This window comes from Pogona vitticeps, chromosome 1, assembly GCF_051106095.1.
Source record: "Pogona vitticeps strain Pit_001003342236 chromosome 1, PviZW2.1, whole genome shotgun sequence".
Classification (NCBI taxonomy): domain Eukaryota; kingdom Metazoa; phylum Chordata; class Lepidosauria; order Squamata; family Agamidae; genus Pogona; species Pogona vitticeps.
Window position 1 is genome coordinate 6,380,037 of NC_135783.1, and position 18,124 is coordinate 6,398,160.

At 45.8% G+C, this 18,124-nt stretch overlaps 1 protein-coding gene and 1 long non-coding RNA gene across 2 annotated transcripts in view; both read right to left on the reverse strand.

Moving 5' to 3' along the window:
* The window catches only part of LOC144584822 (uncharacterized), a 274,399-nt gene that overhangs the window by 145,406 nt on the left and 110,869 nt on the right, over nt 1-18,124 (reverse strand). The gene's annotated exons all lie outside the window — the stretch shown is intronic.
* LOC140703275 (Golgi-associated RAB2 interactor protein 6) lies at nt 30-15,985 on the reverse strand. The gene is made up of 8 exons (XM_078381903.1): nt 15,815-15,985; nt 10,368-10,467; nt 9,874-10,043; nt 6,178-6,436; nt 4,483-4,596; nt 3,989-4,094; nt 2,133-2,166; nt 30-1,107 (listed from the first exon to the last, which is right to left on the reverse strand). Exons 2-8 carry the CDS (start codon nt 10,449-10,451, stop codon nt 1,092-1,094), a joined length of 783 nt encoding a protein of 260 aa, XP_078238029.1. The 5' UTR covers nt 10,452-10,467; nt 15,815-15,985; the 3' UTR covers nt 30-1,091.

The window sequence follows — 18,124 nt, forward strand, 5'->3', positions numbered from 1 at the left end:
GGAATAAAGACAGTCCCCACCAACTCCCAAGAGATGCGGCCAGTTCGGTGGAAGCGGGGGAAGGAGAAGGATGGAAAACGGAAGGGGGAATCAGTTCCCGAAACAAGGAACCGATCGTCGTGAAATGGAAAAATTTATTTATTTATTTATTTATTTATTTATTTATTTATTTATTTATTTATTTATTTATTTATTTATTTATCTATTTATTTATTTATTTATTTATATCCCGCCTATCTGGTCGTGTGAGGACCACTCTAGGCGGCTAACAACATAAAGAAAATACAATAATATATACAAAACCATTTTACATAACAAAGAAAAAATATATACTAAACAAAATGGGGAACTATAGGAAAAGGGAAAGTTCGTCATCGATTTGCGATCGCAGAATACTCATCGTCAAGCAATTTCATCTTCTAAAGAGGTAATCGTCAAGCGGGCCACCACTGTAATTGAGCACAGACTCCCTTGAGGCAGAACACCAGGCGTTTGAAGATGTTGGGACGCTTCTAGGGAGCCTTCGGCTCCATTTGGAGACCAGGAGTGTGTTTGCGATTTGCATGGTTTCGTGGGGGACCTGGGAGCTGGTAGAAAGCTGACCTTTGGGGCTTTGAGAGCAGTCTTGTGGCCTCTGGGAAACATCCTGCATGGAACGAAGGACCTTTCTCCAGGTCCTCAGCCAGGCACAAGCGCAGGTCCTGCATGGCTTCCTCCTTATCCAGGGATTCGACCAGGGCGTGAGGCAGGCACAGAGGCCTGGGAAGCTCACTGTGGGCAGCTCTGCTTCGACACTCTGCGCCCAACTCAGTTGGAGGATCTTCTGTTTGCAGCTTTCCATTTTGCCCTCAATCCTTTTCTTGAGGCTGGTCCAGCTCTCGGATGGGCCAATGGGAAGGAGGGAAGGGAGCATCTCTGCAGGGGAAGACACCGTAGGGCAGGCATGGCGGGCCCCTGGGCTTGACAGGCGGGCTTCTGGGCAAGGCATCTGGAGTTCTGGGCTCAGCTGGCAGTGGCCTGGGCTTGGCACATGGGGCCGTGTGGTTTGCCCGCTGGCGGAATAGATGGTAACCATGCCAAGACTTCCATTTTCACCTTTCTTTGGAACTGAAAATAAAAACAACACACAGGTGTAAGAAAGGCAAGGCGCAAGGAGCTGTATAAGGTAAACTACGATGCTTAAAGATGATCACCAGGAGACACTTTTAAGGTGAAAGGTGGGATAGAAATATTTTAAATAAATTAGAAATAAGAAATCCTGGGGGGGGGGATGTGGAGGAAAGAAAAGGACTAGCTGATGGCCGGCGCTCTGCTTTATGGCAGAGGTGAGATTGGAACCAGGGACTTTCTGGTTTTTAGATCAGCCCCTTTGCCAAATCCTACCCAGAGGAAGCACAGCTGGGCATGTTTGCCATGGGGGGGGAATGACTCCACCGGCTGCTCAAGATGTGGTTTGTTTCAGCAGCCCTTTTTTTTTACAGCTAACGGGCTGCTGAGTGTTGTCTTTTTATACTGCTTTTTTGTTTTCAGTTATGCTTTTAATTTTATTCTGAATAACCAGCTGATCTTGTTCTTTTTAATGGAATTCTTTTTTTTTTTGCAGACATAATTGCAAGCTGCCTTGAGTCTCACTTTGGAGAGAAATGCGGGACAATAGACAGTCGTGAGGTTCCCAAACACTTCCCAAAGGGCTAAAAAGATTCCTAGGAAACTGGAGGGGGAGAATATGAAGCTTTCAATGAAACTGAGGATTACTATCCCAGGAAGACAACATCCTCAGAGTTGCCCTGCGTGCAGTGACGCCAACAGGCATTCCACCCTCTTCAAATCCTTTTTCAGCCGCAACTGTCGTTGAACAGATGGGAAGGAGTGCTTAATCAACAATATGTGAGACCCAAAGCAAACGAGGAGGAATAGAAAGCTCATGATTCTTCTTTATGGCCTCTGTGAATGCACACAACTGGGTTTAGACTGCGCCTGCGCAGGACTCCTCCTATGGAGGCTGATTCTAACCCCTCTGCTACTCCCCGGCCCGAGGATTCTACTGCCTCCCTGCCGCCCCTACCGGCGCCGAAGAGCGTGGGGAAAACATCTAAAAAGCCAGCCCCTTCGGGCTTGAAAAAATCCCTTACCTCAACGTTGTCTTGCTCCCAAAAGGATGACGACCTGAAAAAGAAAAAGTTACAGGTTAAGAACAAGCACGACAAGCAATCGGCTAAAAAGGATCGGCACCGAGATATCCCTCCTGTCTCGGCCTCCCTCCCATCGCCTATTCTGGAGGATTCTCCTCAGGATCGTGAATCTCCCTCAGAGAACGCTGAACCTCTACCACATCAACAGGCTCCGGCTTCGGTCCCTATGCCCAGCTGCTTGCCTTCACCTAGCCAGCTAGAGGACATCGTCCACTCTAGCCTGGCTTACAGCCCTGTGTCTACCGGGTGGGCGTTAAACATTCATCCATCGCCTTCGGTCTTGAAAGGGCAAGAATCTCCTCCCCATAAGAGAACATCTAGGAGGAAACATGTTTTCCCCGATCGACGTCGACACTCTCATCGGGAAGTAGTAATTCTGCCGTGTTCTTCTTGGCGTCGATCGAAATCTTTTCTCGATGACCCTGTCTATGTTACCATCAACAGAAGGTGATCTTGGCCTTGATGTCAAGAGGAGGACTACTATTTGGATTCCTACTCTGACAACGAGGTTGATCACAGACACAGAAAGATCCACTATGTCTATGCCTCGTCGTCATCCTCTTCATCTACCTCTCCACTGAGGCGTCAACGTCGGAGATCTTCCAGTGCCGAAACCAGGACCCATCAACAAGCTAAATGTCACAATGTGGATAAAAGGTCTGGTAGACAGCTTGCTTTCCCGTACCAAAGCATCTACTGTTGCATCGGAGGCTACCAAGCAAAGGGATGCCTTGCAGACCTCGCAAGAGCCTACCAAACATGCTGTTCAAAGATACAAGCCTGTCCGAGCACCTCCATCCCCTCCTCCCTCTGAACAGGATGAATCTTTTTCACCACTACCATCTGACCAGGGGCAGGAATTCTTTTCAGAAGATTCAGAGGAGACCCCTGTTGATGGCAGGGCACCAGAACCTGATGCTGGGGACCCTCATCCATCGTCCCCTTCTGAGGACTTCTCCTCATACGCTCAGATGGTCTCCAGGATGGGCAAATGTCTTAAGCTGATGCAAAACAACCTCCTCAACCCAAAGAGGACTTCGTCTTTGGAGATATTCTACCAGAACGGGCCGCTCCGTTGAGTTTAGCTTTTATCCTGGCTCTTATGGAACTCGTTAAAGAATCATGGTCCTTACCTCCTGCTTCAGCACAAGTTACCCGCAGGATAGAGAACCAGTACTGAACACATGGCGAAGAGTCGGATTTCCTCTTAAACCATCTTGCCCCCCAATTCTATCATCATTCAATCTAACATTTCAAAGTCAGGAGGTAAGGCCAAGGTTACGCCGACTAAGAAAGAGGGGCGTAAACTGGATGTTCTTGGCCAGAAGCTGTATTCACTTGCCACTTTTCTACTCCGAGTGGCTAATTATCAAGCGGCAATGGGGGCTTACCAAAAGCAGCTTTGGACTAGGGTGCTTCCTGCCCTAGAGGATTCTAGAGCATCATTCCTCAGTGCTTACTCTGAGGCCCTCACAGTAGCCAAACATCAGCGCTTAGCTTCAAGACACTCTACAGATATGGCATCTAAATCCATGACTTCAGCTATTGGACTGTGGAGACAGGCTCGGTTGCGGTCTTCAGGCATCACTGAAGATGCTCAATCACACATTGAGGACCTTCCCTTTGATGCCACTGGACTCTTTAATGAGAAAACCAATGACAAAATGGAAAATCTACATAAAATTAAGAAGACTGCTAAATCTTACACCATCCAACAGCAACCCAAGTATCAGAGGTACCAATGGCCTAAGCCCTATAAGCAACAGCAATTTCAACCATCATTCTCTCAGGCTTACGGGTTTTCCAAGCAGCACAGAAATCCGAGATCTTCGCAGACTTCTTCAGCGGCCCCCCCCATTGATACTCAAGCCTCTTCACTGCGACGCCATTCTTACCGTCCACCTGGTAGAAAAACAAAGCGGTACCTTTGACTCAAACATTTCCGTACAGACACGTCTCGCTCCCTTTCTTCAAAACCGGCTAGCAACCACAAAAGACACATGGGGTTTAAGTGTAATTCAATTCGGCTATCGGCTAGAGTTTACAGACTATCCACCCCTAGAGCACATCAAGTATACCTCGTTTGCGCCAGCCCTAGAAGAAGAAGAAGTCGCTTCCTTACTTCAAAAACAAGCCATTCAAAAAGTACCAGCTCAAGACATACAGAGCGGCTTCTACTCCCAATACTTTGCAGTGCCAAAGAAAGATGGTAGCATCAGACCCATACTTGCTAACCCTTGATTGAAGGTCTGGCCCAAGTAATGGCAACAGCCACTTCCTCTGAACTTACCTGGTCTTGAGCGGTCTTGCTCCCTTTGTAGGCTTGCTCCTGATGGTTTTTTTCTTTTTTCTTCTGGACGTGGTTAGTCTCCTCTTTTTGTTCTTTAAAACTCTGAAGCTCCTCCTGGAGTCCAAGGCAAGACAGAATTTATTTATCATCTCTAATAATCAAGACAGTATTTATTCATCATTAAATTTATCATAAACGGTTGGAGTTTTTGCGAAACCTGCCTTGACTGGGTTTGGCTTGGATGGCTTTTTCTGGGCTGGGGTCACATAGAATTGGTCCAGCACTAACCAATCATTCCTACTCCTCCTTCTGAATTCAAAGAGAGCCCGGCCTCTCTTTGCTCAGTGCTTTTCCTTTCTTTTTTATCTGTTGGAAGCAGTGAATTTGTCGATAATCTGTTGCTCAAAGCGCCCCTGTTTGTCACTTTGCCCTTTGATCCGTTCAATTGTACGTAATGAAACCTTAAATTCTTTCTACTATTAATGTCTCAGAGTAAGTTCCTGAAACTGCAAGTGCCAGTTAAGGAGAGAGAAAAAGGAGTTGGTCTACTCTGGGCAACTTAAGGCTATTCTGCTCTGTGGATCTCTCAATTTCTGCTGCGCAGCTGGGAGAGAATTTAATCAAAATGCAAAACTCTGCAACATAAGCCACTAGAGAGGAGAGATCATTCAGTTTCAGTTTCTTTCTAACAGGCGTTTTCCAAAATCCCGGATTTCCTTCCTATCTAGGAGATAGAGAAGGTGAGAGGAAAAGCGTGTGAATCCATGAGAAACCAGACAATAGAAAGTCTTCCTTCCAGGTTTAGAGCTTTGAGGGCATAATTCTTAAAAGCCTAGGTTTGAACCTTTGGGGATTCAAGCACCCTGGCGAAGAATTAGGGTTGCCACTTCATTTTTCTGTCACGCACCACCTCCAAAAACCTATGGGTGTCATGATCATGGGAAAAGGCAGGATCTCTTTAATTTGGCAACTGCAAATGGAGGCTAATTCAAGTTTGGTTCAAAAGATTTCCCCCCAACCTCTGACTCTGCAGCCAAATGCTTAAACCACTGACCTGTCCAGCCAGCTGTAGCTAACTAGGGCAGAACCATACTAGGAAATGCAGTTATTGTCCTGAGAAGTGATTTCTTAAGAGAGAAAAGACCTTCATTGATCCCACCATGAACCTGCCTGTCATGGTAAAAGAAAAACCCCAGAGAAAAAGATTTTCACATGCATTACCAGAACTGACCATTGGAGGGTGCCAGTGACCATCCTATGTATTCTTCATTAACAACTATTAATTGCACGGTCTCTAGCTCACTCTAGTGACCAGCTCCGGTAATACACATGAAAATATTTTTCGGGATTTTTTCTTTTAATATTTTTAATATTTTCAGACCATCGATAATTGAAACTGTGGATGCAGATCCCATAGATACAGATGTCCTACTGTGTCCACAGCAGGAAAGACACATTTTCTGGGGTGTATAATTTGCTCCTCTTATCTAAGCATCGCCTTGGTTGTCCCCACCCAATTTTGTCTACTGCTCTTGTTAGAAGAACTCTCAGGAAGTGTTCGCAGAGAGCTGCACAGAGCTGGTAGGGACCTTGTGTGATTCTAGAGGTCAATTTAAGCCATTCGAGTGTTTAAGAGCCCTCTCCATTCCCTGGTCTTGTGAACAGCAAACTCCACCAATATCCTTTTATACTTACGGCTTCCTCATCAGTTGAGGGAACGTGAATGCTCACGTTGTGGATCTCAGTCAGGGAGACGGGTCGGGGTTGGACATTGCAGGCGGGCGGGTGGCAGAGGAGGTGGATGAGTTTGCGCCAGCGCTCAAACTCCTCGTCTCTCTCCTCGGTGCAAGGGTGAAGCATTAGATAATACGACTGACCATTGATCAGGTGGATTTTAATAATCTGCTTCTCCCGGTCATGGATGGACAGATGGACACTTCTCAAAGGAATGAGCCTGCAGTGGCAACACAGGAAAGCAAAAAATAATGCAACCCCATAGCGCTGAAAGCACTCTCTGGGTGGTTCACAATTTTATTATGAAGGCTACACACTGTCCCCCTCCTGACCTTTCAGGGTACTCAATTTTATTGACCTTGAAAGGATGGAAGTCTGAGTCAGCCTTGAACCGTCTACCTGGGATTGAACCCAAACGATGAGCAGAGTTTTAGCTGCAATCCTGCAGTTTAGCCACTGTGCCACAAGGATCCCTCAGAGAAGGAAACATGGTTCCTGGTTTTTTTAAACTCTCCCTTGTCTTTTCTAAATCTAATGCAGATTGGTGGTTGTAGGCTTCCTTTCTACTTCCTCTGAAGTTATTTATTTCCTGATTCTTCTTGCCAAAACACTACTACTTTTAAACACATTAGTAAGCAGCCATCTTTCAAGAAAACCACAGACTTGAATTCAGGTCCTCAGGACAGGTCTACTGGTTGAGATCAACCCGATGGGCAGGGATGAAGAGGGCCCAGGACTGGAGGGGACAGAACCGAGTGCTAAATTCACACGATCAAGATTCAGCAAGCGAAACTCATCCCGCGTGCTAGACAATCCCACCATCTGGTTGGTGTAGCTGCTTGGCCCAGCTGTGGCCAACCGGAGCGAAACGGCCCTCAACGTACCCCCTACGGACCAATCACATCCAGCAGTCTAGGATCTTTCTTTTTTACGGCTTGCAAGAAGGCTGTGAAGAGACTGAACAATCTCGGCCGGGGGGGGGGGGGGAATGCTTTGAGAATCCAGTGGAGGCAGAAAAGAAATGCTTCTTTGCCATCATCACTACTTCCACCACCACAGAGCAGGCTGGCTAATGGTCCCTAACCCTGTGTAACTTATAACTTTGAATTTGTAAACTGCTTAGAGTAGTGCATGCACTAATGGGTGGTATACACATCAAAGAAAGAAGAAAGAAAGAAAGAAAGAAGAAAGAAAGAAAGAAGAAAGAAAGAAAGAAAGAAAGAAAGAAAGAAAGAAAAGAAAGAAAGAAAGAGAAGAAGGGAAGGAAGGAAGGAAGGAAGGAAGGAAGGAAGGAAGGAAGGAAGGAAGGAAGGAAGGAAGGAAGGAAGGAAGGAAGGAAAGAAAGAAGGAAAGAAGGAAGGAATGAAGGAACGAAGGAAGGAGGAGGAAAGAAGGTAGAAAAGAAAGAATGAAGAAGGAAGGAAGGAAAGAAGGAAGGAAGGAATGTTTAGAGTCTTCCAGAATCTGTATTCCAACCACTTCCCCCTTTCTTTTTATTGTCTGCTTAAGTGCCAGGGAAGTTGGTGCAGGGGAGTGATCCTGTCAGTTCTCTTAATCAGTACTGTATTTGATTTCCACTACAAGGTGGAATGTCAACACATACTCCAACCGTGTCAACAGGAAAAATCCTCACAGCCCTCGGGGACCTCATTCCTGTTCAGAGGCAGATCCTCTTAAAGCCGAACCTCTGTAGAATGAGATCTCACCAGACCACTGGGGCTGATGTAAGGCGTCTCCCTTTCAGATTGGCCATCTGAGTGCCCAAGGGTAAAGATCATGTTGACCGCATGTGTGACTCCTCGATGCGTTGGGCGGCTGGCAAGGACCTACGGTTATTGTAGAGCCCACACACTCCTTCATGGATTGCTGCCTTGTCGTGGCGAAGGGGCTTGAGGACTTCAGAGAAGCTATGGGCTATGCCGTGCAGGGACTTCCAAGACAGACAGGTCATAGTGGAGAGTTTGGACTAAACGCAATCCACCTGGAGTAGGAAATGGCAAGCCACTCCAGTATCTTTGCCAAGAACGCCCCATGATCAGAAACAAAAGGCTAAAAGATATGATGCTGGAAGATGGGCCCCTCAGGTCGGAAGGCGTCCAACATACTAGTGAGGAAGAGTGGAGGACAAGTACAAGTAGCTCCAGAGCTAATGAAGTGGTTGGGCCAAAGCCGAAAGGACGCTCAGCTGTGGACGTGCCTGGAAGTGAAAGGAAAATCCAATGCTGCAAAGAAAAATACTGCATAGGAACCTGGAATGTAAGATCTATGAACCTTGGGAAGCTGGAGGTGGGTCAAACAGGAGAAGCTGAGGCTCCAGTATTTTGGCCATCTCATGAGAAGAGTCCTTGGAAAAAACCTTGATGTTAGGAAGGTGTGACGGCAAGAGGAGAAGGGGACGACAGAGTTCGAGATGGCTGGACAGTGTCATCAAAGCGACCAGCATGAATTTGACCCAACTCCGGGAGGCAGTGGAAGACAGGAGGGCCTGGCGTGCTCTGGTCCATGGGGTCACGAAGAGTCAGACATGACTAAACGACTAAACACACACACACGCACCCCAAAGCTGCTCCAGAAATGGCATCCTCAACCCCTGAGCTACCCAACCTGTTGTGAGAATCTCCAGTTGAGAAACCTGAGAAACCCACCCCAGGTATAGACTCTCTAGGACTCACTTGAACAGGGATCCGGAAGAGGGACATGGAATCCTGGTAGATCAAGGGCTCCCCATCTTGGGCCATCCCGATGTTCTTGGACTGTCACACCCAGAAGCTTCCGCCACTGGCCAGGATTTCTGGCAGTTGCAGTCCAAGAACATCGGGACGACCCAAGATTGGGAACCATGTTGTAGGTGACGTTGGCTACCCTCCTGCCTCTTGGGGCTCTATCAAAACCCAGGGGGGCACCGCTGAGATAGTCCCGCTTGATTTTCCCAGTCGATTCTCAGTGATGGCACACCTGGTTGCCTTTTTCACTCAGAAATGTTAAATGATGGAGTTGTTCTTCGCCTCATATTAATAACAACCACCAAGAGACCCGAAGGAATTCTGATTAGGGCAACGTACTTGGGGAGCTGAGGAGCAGGTGTGGAAATGGACGCTAACTCTCTCTCTTCACATCTCTTAGACTGTCGTTTAGACCAGTGGTTCTTAACCTTTGTTACTCAGATGTTTTTGAACTGCAACTCCCAGAAACCCCAGCCAGCATAGCTGATCGTGAAGACTTCTGGGAGTTGCAGTCCAAAAACATCTGAGTAACCCAAGGTTAAGAACCAGTGGTTTAGACCCTCTTGTGCTGTATTTCCCCCTGGCAAACAACCTTAACTGTGGAAGCCCCATCATCATCATTATCTCCTCTCCAAATATCTCCCCCTCTCAAACACATGCCAGTCTCAGGTAGTGAGAGATGCTTCCGGGGAGAGCTGTCCGCCAGGGAGATGATTCTACCCACCGAGGAAGCACAGCCAGCTCCTATAGGCTACCTGACAGGAAATAATCCCACAGCAAAAACAGGAGGAAAGTAAGGAAAGTTACACCTTCAGGTAGGACCTCCTCACCTGTCCTTTGTGGCCCTTAAGGGATGTGCTAACTTTCTCCATTGCCTCTGTTGCCAATGGAGACCGTTGTCTCCTCCGTAGCTGCTGTTGGACTCAGTGCTTACCTTGTGAGTATTAGTTCCTCCTTAGGGGGTCCCCGGGAGAGCCGCTTCACCACCGGACGGGCGACAAACATGATGTTGGGCAACGGCAGCTTCATGTCATCGGAAGCGATGCCGATGATGGCCTCGATGGCCTTGCTGTGGATGTCCACAGGCTTGCCCTTCTTTGTGACCTGGGAAGAGAGTGGACACCAAGCACAACACTGAGGAGGGTCGAATGAGGTGGGAGAAGCTCTCCATGAACAGAGTGGGGGGGTGGGCTTGATGATCCACAGGGTCCCTTCTGGTTCTGAGATGATGGCGATAATGCTCAAGGACCCTTCTAGCCCTCCATCTTGTTTCCAGCAAAGGTGGATTCAGAAACAGCTTTATCGCCACCTCTGTTCTATTGTCTGCGAAGGGTGGAGTCGTGGAAGAAAGAAGGTAAGTTCCCGGGAGCTGTCAGGATGGAATGCCATCCATGATGCCCAGTTATCTCTTCTCTCTCCTACACTTACCTGCACAAACCTGCCTTCATACATGGCAAGATTTTGAAATGGAGGATATTCCCTTGCCAGGTATTTCTGCAGCATTTTCGCCATTTCTTCTTTCTCTGCACTGCAGGATCAAAGCAGACCGACACACAAGGTCAGTAAGTAAAGGCGCTGCTAAAAATTTGCAATGCTTAAAAAAGTTTAATTAGATTATAATATTAAAAATGAACACTGAACTAAAGGCCTTAAAGCCCATCTCAGGACAACAGCAACAGAAAGAAGCACAAACACTCACGGCTTTCTCCTGGAGCCATCATGACTGGCAGCCGTCAAGCATTTTATCCTTTGATCAGGTTCAGCCTCCAACTGAAGCAGAACTGGCCCCTCATCTCATGGCTTTGAACAGTACTGGGGCTACTAGTAAGGTAAAGGTAAAGGTTCCCCTTGACATTTTAGTCCAGTCGTGTCTGACTCTAGGGTGTGGTGCTCATCCCCGTTTCCAAGCCATACAGCCAGCATTTTGTCCGAAGACAATCTTCCGTGGTCACACGGCCAGTGCGACTTAGACACGGAACGCTGTTACCTTCCCACCGAAGGTGGTCCCTATTGATCTACTTGCATTTGCATGCTTTTGAACTGCTAGGTTGGCGGGAGCTGGGACAAGCGACGGGCGCTCACTCTGTCGCGTGGATGCGATCTTACGATGGCTGGTCTTCTGACCCTGCAGCACAGAGGCTTCTGCGGTTTAACCCACAGCACCACCACGCCCCTATTACAACACTAGGCAGCTTCAAAAATTTTCCTCAGACATAGGACTTATGCCTATGCTCATGAAATATAAGACAAGAAACCCCCGTATTCCAGAATGAAGAATTTTAATGCTCAGATAGGAAAAAGCGCACAAAGAGATTTTATTGGAAAGTATGGAGTGGGACTATGAAGTGAACTCAAGAGATCATGTGAAGAATCACTGAGCGTTCCCAGACAAGAAATTGTCTCTTTGAAATCAATTTGGGAAAATGCTTTAAAGACAGAAATTAAAATAGAGGATTGGATAAAAATTTGGAGGATGAGAGCTTTGAGATTAATGCTGGTATGAATAATAGAAAAAAAATAAAATCAGTTTAAGGTGGTACAGTATATGACTCCGGTGAAAATGAATATAATAAGTTCAGATTATTCTAAAGCTTGTTGGAAATGTGATGAAGAAATTGGCACGTATTATCATACGTGGTGGGAGTGTAAACATATTCCGAAATTTTGGAAATTGATTTTTAAGGAAATATGTGATATATTTGGAAAAGATATAGAAGAAACTTATTAGCAGACTTACTAGCAGAGAGGAAAGGGAGACAAAAGAAAATCACAAATTTCTTCTCTCCCACAGAGGAGGGCACTAAAAATACCAATGAAATTACAACAATATCATCATCAGCCCCTAATCTTGACTGGTCAGTTGAGTATGATGTTCAACAATAGAAACAATTAAGAAAGATTATGCTCCTGACCTGGCGACAGAGTTAGCAGTTGCAGAAAATGCTTTAGATTCCAGTAGGGTGGAAAAGAAGGGGAAAAAAGGAGGTAGACGATCTTATGTTAAAACAAAGAGATGAACTGGCACAAGGATGCACTCAAACAGAAAAAGAGCCCTTTCCAAAGGCAGTTAAGGCAAGTGCAGAGTCTGACACTAATACTGTACACTCTTCCAGTGGGTAAAAGACATTTCAGAGGAGATGAAGTTAATTAAATTTTTTTCCTCTATGAATCCTATGAGCTATTAATTACTCTAACCAAACTAACTGAGTTAAAAAGGTACCTAACAACAATCAAGATATTGCATTGTTACAGGACAGTTCTGCCAAAGAGGGTAAAAACTCCAAACAGGAAACCAAGAATAGGGCACAAGAAGGATCTCTCCATGGATGTAAAAGTAAAAAAAGAATAAAATTAGCAAAAAATAAGACCACATCATCATTAATTCAAAAGCCCAAGAATATTAAGAATGCAAATAAAACAAGGAAACCATCCCCCAAAAATGAACTATCATAACCTGTTCAAACATCTTGAGATGAACTCAAATAAAGAGCAAAAATCTCCCAGACTTAAAAGAAACTCTGAAAATTTAGGTACTGGTGTAGCTTAGACAAATATACATCAATCAGCAATCACCTCTATCACACAGGGTATTAGTGAGGATGGTATAGATGAAGTGGGAAATGACCCCTGGACTGATGTGCTAAAGAGCAATATAGAGAAGAACGCTCAATCAATAATCCAGCTGACAAAGCCTGAAAACAATGCAACATGGAAGCTGAGACTACAGTGACTAGGCGACCCTGCCATACGACAAAACCGCATGACGATGACTTTTTGCGATCACTATAGCGATTCGCAAAAGAATCATTCCTATCGGGGAATTCCACTGGATGTCAATGAGGTCTGTGCTTCGTGGACCGTTTATTCGCAAGACGACGATTTTTCTCGAGGATCGTCAGCTTCCTAAAATGGCTGCCCTGTGTTTTATGGACCCATGCTTCACAGGGCAGCCATTTTAACAGCTGATTGGCACTCGCAAAATGGCTTCCCTATGGGCGATCTTTGCTGGACGACCAGGTATTTTCCCCATTGGAACGCATTAAACGGGTTTCAGTGCATTCCAATGGGGAAAGGCTTTACGCATGACGATGATTTCGCTTAATAGCGATTTTCCCAGAACGGATTATCGTCGTCACACTCTAGCTTTCTGTGGATACCCAAAACCTAAAGGTATACTTACACAGAATGAGCGCAAATGGAATCTGATAAATATCTTAGAACCCATAATCCCTGAATTAACCTCCACATCCCAAATTCTTAATGTGGAATATTTGTTCCATAATTATAGCCACGTACAGGCAATTGTAAAATTTAAGGATAGTATAATAACCAGTAGTATTTATGGCAGAAGAAGGGATCTAGCTGTGAGAGGTATAACAGTCGTTAGGTACTTCCAAAATTCAGCACACCCACTACAAGTGAGGATGCAAGGGAGACAGAAAGGGAGAAACCAGTCTATGCCCAGGAGAAGCACACTGAGGAAGACCTTATTCAAATTTTAGAAGACCATTCAGAATGATGGGCAAAATGCTTACGGTTATACCACAGAAGAATGCAAGGATGATAGCCATACAACAACAAAAAAGACCATTCCAGGTCTTGCTTGGCCAGAAGAGGAGGTGGAGACGCATCTTGTCGCCTCCTTTAGCAGACTGCCGATTTGTGAGCAGATGTCCAGAGTACACCGACCGGAAGGTCTGGCTGCAGCTTTGAAGAATTTGGGACAGCTCCCAAATACCAATGAAGACCTAGCAGAGCATCAATTGCCCGTACCTGGCGCCCCAGTACTGAGACACAGACTAAGGATAGAGTCAAACCCCCTCTGGAGCCCATGATAACAATAAACAAAGGGAAACACAAAATTCTAACTTGACAGGGCCTGCGAACCATCCTGAGCTGGGTTTGATAGCTGAGGCACCCCTAGATGAAGGCCAGAGAAACTTTCCTGATACTACAGTGGGGTCTTGACTTGAGAACTTAATCCATATTGGAAGGCGGTTCTCAAGTCAAAAAGTTCTCAGGTCAAATCTGCATTTCCCATAGGAATGCATTGAAAACCATTTGATCCATATCTGCTCTTTTCTGTCCATAGAAACTAATGGGAAGCTGCTATTCCGCCTTCGACCACTAGAGGGGGATATTTTGTTTCTTTTTTTCTTAGGTCAAGAAAGGTTCAGGGAAGGCAGGGAAAATACAGTCCAGGCAGGACAGTCCCAGGCAGTCCGAAGACTGTCTCCCAATCCACTCTCTAAACGCTGGGAGGAGTGAGGAAGCAGACAGGCACCCTTTTCACCGGCCAATAGTTAACTGAAAGTTCAAATTTTGCACTTTCCCTGCCTCCCACGCGTTTTTTTTTTCAGTTCTTAACTCAAATTTAAGTATGTAAGTCAAGTCAATATTTTCCTATGAGAGTGGTTCTTAAGTCAAAATGTTCTTAACTCAAGCCGTTCTTAAGTCAAGACCCCACTGTACTAAGATGAATGGACAAACCCTGCAGCATAAGGATACCACAGCTAGAATCTGCCCCACACAACCTGATAGCTCTCCATGGGATAAAGGGGAGATCTTGAATGCATCACACGATCATCTCAAGTTATCTCATGGAACATAGCAGGGGGGACCTCGAAGCAAAAGGATCCCAACTTTCTGGAACATCTGAGGGCTCATGATATAATTTCTATTCGGGAAACATGGTTCACCAAACAAATCAAGCTAAATGGATATGCTGCCTATGATATGCCCACTGAGACCACCAAAAGGAAAGGTAGACCTAAAGCAGGTCTAGCAATATTGATATCTCCTGCTCTACAGGGATCTGTCAACTGGCTCCCCACTTGTGGGAAAATAGCAATGGCTGGGCATATAGTCTTTTGGCCTAAGACCCTTCTTTTGCCCTACTCATCTCAGAAAAGCACACAGCAAGCTTGGGAAGACCTGGGGAATTATATAATAGGACTAGAATGCAAACTCCCTAGAGCCCAGTTACTCATAATGGGGGACTTTAATGCAAAATTAGGCTCAAATAACAGTGTACCCTTTTCTTCTGGTTTATGGGGAACAGTTGACAATGAGATCTTTGTCCCTAGCTATGACAGAATGTCCAAAGATACTAAGGTCAATTATGGTGGCATCTGTATGATCCAAATGGTGACTCGCCTTGGGCTTATAATATTAAACGGGAACCCCCACGTTGACAAACAACCTGAATTCACCTATGTATCAGGACATGGAAGCAGTGCTGTGGATTTTGTGCTAATCGCCCACCCTTTATCTAGAGAGGTCCTGGAATGTTCTGTAGGCCTAAGGCTGGATAGTGACCACCTGCCCCTTAATACTACCCTCCTGCTTTGACAATCCATCCACCGGACTGCAAAACCTCATCTCCAAGATAAATTCCTAAGCATCAGACAAAAGAGAATACACTGGACTGAGGAAACTCACAATAAGCTAGAAAGCTTCTTTGGCTCCGCTCAGGGGGAGAGTCGCTAAAAAAATTCAATCATAGGAGCCACAAATGCCACTCCTGCCATAAATAAATACTCAGTCCTAATCCATGCGACGAATACGCCCCTAACCTAGTCTAAGCAACCCCTTCCACAAGCCTCATTAACGATAAGCGGCCCCAAGTGGTTTGACAGGGAATGTCGTGTTGCTAAAAAAACAACTGAGAGAGGTATATAAAACCTAAACATATTACCCGCAGAATATTATGATATATAAAAAAAGAAATATAAAGAATTGGCTTCCCATTTCTGTGCTTCCTTCCAAAATGCTGCACCTGGTTCTCATCCTCCCCCCCACCCCCATCCCATTCCCAGTCCCATCCCTCTTTTGGGAGTCTTTCATCTTCACCACCTCTCTGTGATGCCAAATACCTGGGGGATTTCCTCGATCCGTTCTCCTCTCGATTAAGCACCAAGTGCCAGGCTGGTGAGATTCTCTTCAATATCACACTTCCGCAGAAAGCAGACCTCGTGGTTTTACCGATCTGTCGGCTCCTCCTGTAGTCAAGAGACAAGCCGGGTTGTGTGAATGAAACAGGTCCCGGGGGGGGGGGGAGGAGGCTAGGTCCTTCCTGCTCCTGGCTTGTGATGTCATTAAGCCATGCTGGCTACCTCACCCCACTCCAGCACCTGCCTGACTGGGATCTCTGCACCCACCTCCAAGCAAAGACAAAACAAACATACAAACAATAAAGAAGAAAAAAAGGTGACACCTTAAAGATTAACTGCTATATTTCAGTTGTAGGAGAGGTAGCCGTGTTAGTCTATGCAGGCATTACAGGTGGGGGGGGGAAGGAGGGGAGCCATAAACATGGTGGTCTCTTAAAGACTAACTTTTATAATTTTTAATATGAGCTTTTGTGGACCAGCTCAGGTTCTGATGAAGGGAATGTGCCCACGAAAGCTCGCATGAAAACAACACAAAAGCTACTCTTTAAGGTGCAAACACGTTTTTGTCTTTTCCCCTCCCACTTATAATGCTCTGTTTTAATGTGAGCTTCCTCCGTGGACCAACTCCACTTCTTCCGACCCGGAGCTGGTCCACCAGCGCTCCCATGGAAACACAGCAGTTCAGTCTTTTAAGGCAGTGGTCCCCAACCTTGGGCCTCCAGATGTTCTTGGACTTCAACACCCAGAAATCCTGGCCAGCAGAGGTGGTGGTGAAGGCTTCTGGGAGTTGTAGTTCAAGAACATCTGGAGGCCCAAGGTTGGGGACCTCTGTTTTAAGGCACCACAACGTTTGTGTCCTTTTTGTTTTAATTGTGTTTGTTTCTTTTATTTATTTATTTTGTTTCCTTTGCCTGACATGCTAAGCACAGACTCACGGAGGGGTGGTGGTGTCGGGGCTCCCTCTTTCAAAACCACCCTAATCTTCCAAGTCTCTCTGGTCAGTGCCTGCAGAAAGGTTGCCCTCGTCCTCCGTGGCACACCGTTCCCATTTTTACCACTCTGTTTTTGTTTTGTTTTTTCTTTCTTTTTTCTTTTTTCCTTTCCTTTTTTCTTTTTTTGCACTGCTGGATAGACTCTTCTAAATTAGATTTGGCTCAGCTGCCTTGGAGGTGAATGAGAGCCAAGAAGGCAGCGCACGCACGCACGCACGCACGCACGCACGCACACACACACACACGTATATTCCGAGCTACGTCTAATTTAGAAGAGTCTGTCCTAGCAGCATGCCATATATATGGCATGCTGCCTTCTCCAGAATATATATATTTAGCAAATATATCCTTGGTCCTGCCTTGGGCTTTGCTTTTATTTCCAATTCCGAGCCCTTTTGGGGAAAGGGGTGGCATGCCAGAGCCTGGCAGTCTTCCATTGCCATGCAAGAAGAAGTGGCGCATGGGTTGCAGAATACACACAGAGATACAGAGCCGGCACCCCCCCCCAGGCTGACAAGGGGTGCTTCTCTCTCCCTCTCCCCCCGCCTGGACCCCTTCCTTCCAGTCAGGGGGGTCCTATCCTGACCAGGTCCTTGTCCCCTTGCACCCTGGGGTCCCCCCACCCCCCTGTTCCCCTCTCCACAGCCCCACCCTCCAAGGATGGCATACTTTGTACATCATATGAGAAGACAAAACTCATGGGAAAATGCAACAATGCTAGAAAAAGTGGAAGGTAGTTGGAGAAAGAAGGCCTAGCATGAGATGGACAGACTCAATAATGAAAGCTTCGGCTGTGGTTTGCAAGATCTGGACAGGGCTTTTAGGGGAGCTTTTTAAAAGTTGTCAATTCATAAGGTCCCCATAAGTGAGAATTCATTTAACAGCTTATGGAAGATTTGACTCTTTATAGGATTTCAGCCAGCAACATATATCTACAAAAAACTGTGGATTTTATATACAGTAGTTGAAAGACTTCAGAAATAATACTACCTCATTATCAGGATGGATTAAAATTGAAGATTAAAAAAAATGGATTTTTAAAATTGAAATCAAATTTACTTAAATGAAATGCTTTATTTAAATGAAATGAAAACAATCTATCTAAAGATTGTTTTCTATCTAAGATACATTGCAGTTTAAACCCCTTCATGGATTGCTGCCTTGTTGTGGCGAAGGGGCTTGAGTAATTCAGAGAAGCTATGGGCTATGTCGTGCAGGGATTTCCAAGACAGACAGGTCATAGTGGAGAGTTCAGACTAAACACGATCCATCTGGAGCAGGAACTAGCAAGCCACTCCAC

Excerpts from the sequence above, each read along its gene's own strand:
- LOC140703275 (XM_078381903.1), bottom strand. The coding sequence starts at position 10,451 with ATGGCGAAAATGCTGCAGAAATACCTGGCAAGGGAATATCCTCCATTT. Across the intron at positions 4,597-6,177 it reads CCTCAACTGATGAGGAAGCC|GAGGAGCTTCAGAGTTTTAA; the intron begins GTAAGTATAAAA and ends CTTGGACTCCAG. Across the intron at positions 2,167-3,988 it reads CTGTGCTGCTTGGAAAACCC|GTCGTCATCCTTTTGGGAGC; the intron begins GTAAGCCTGAGA and ends TTTCTTTTTCAG.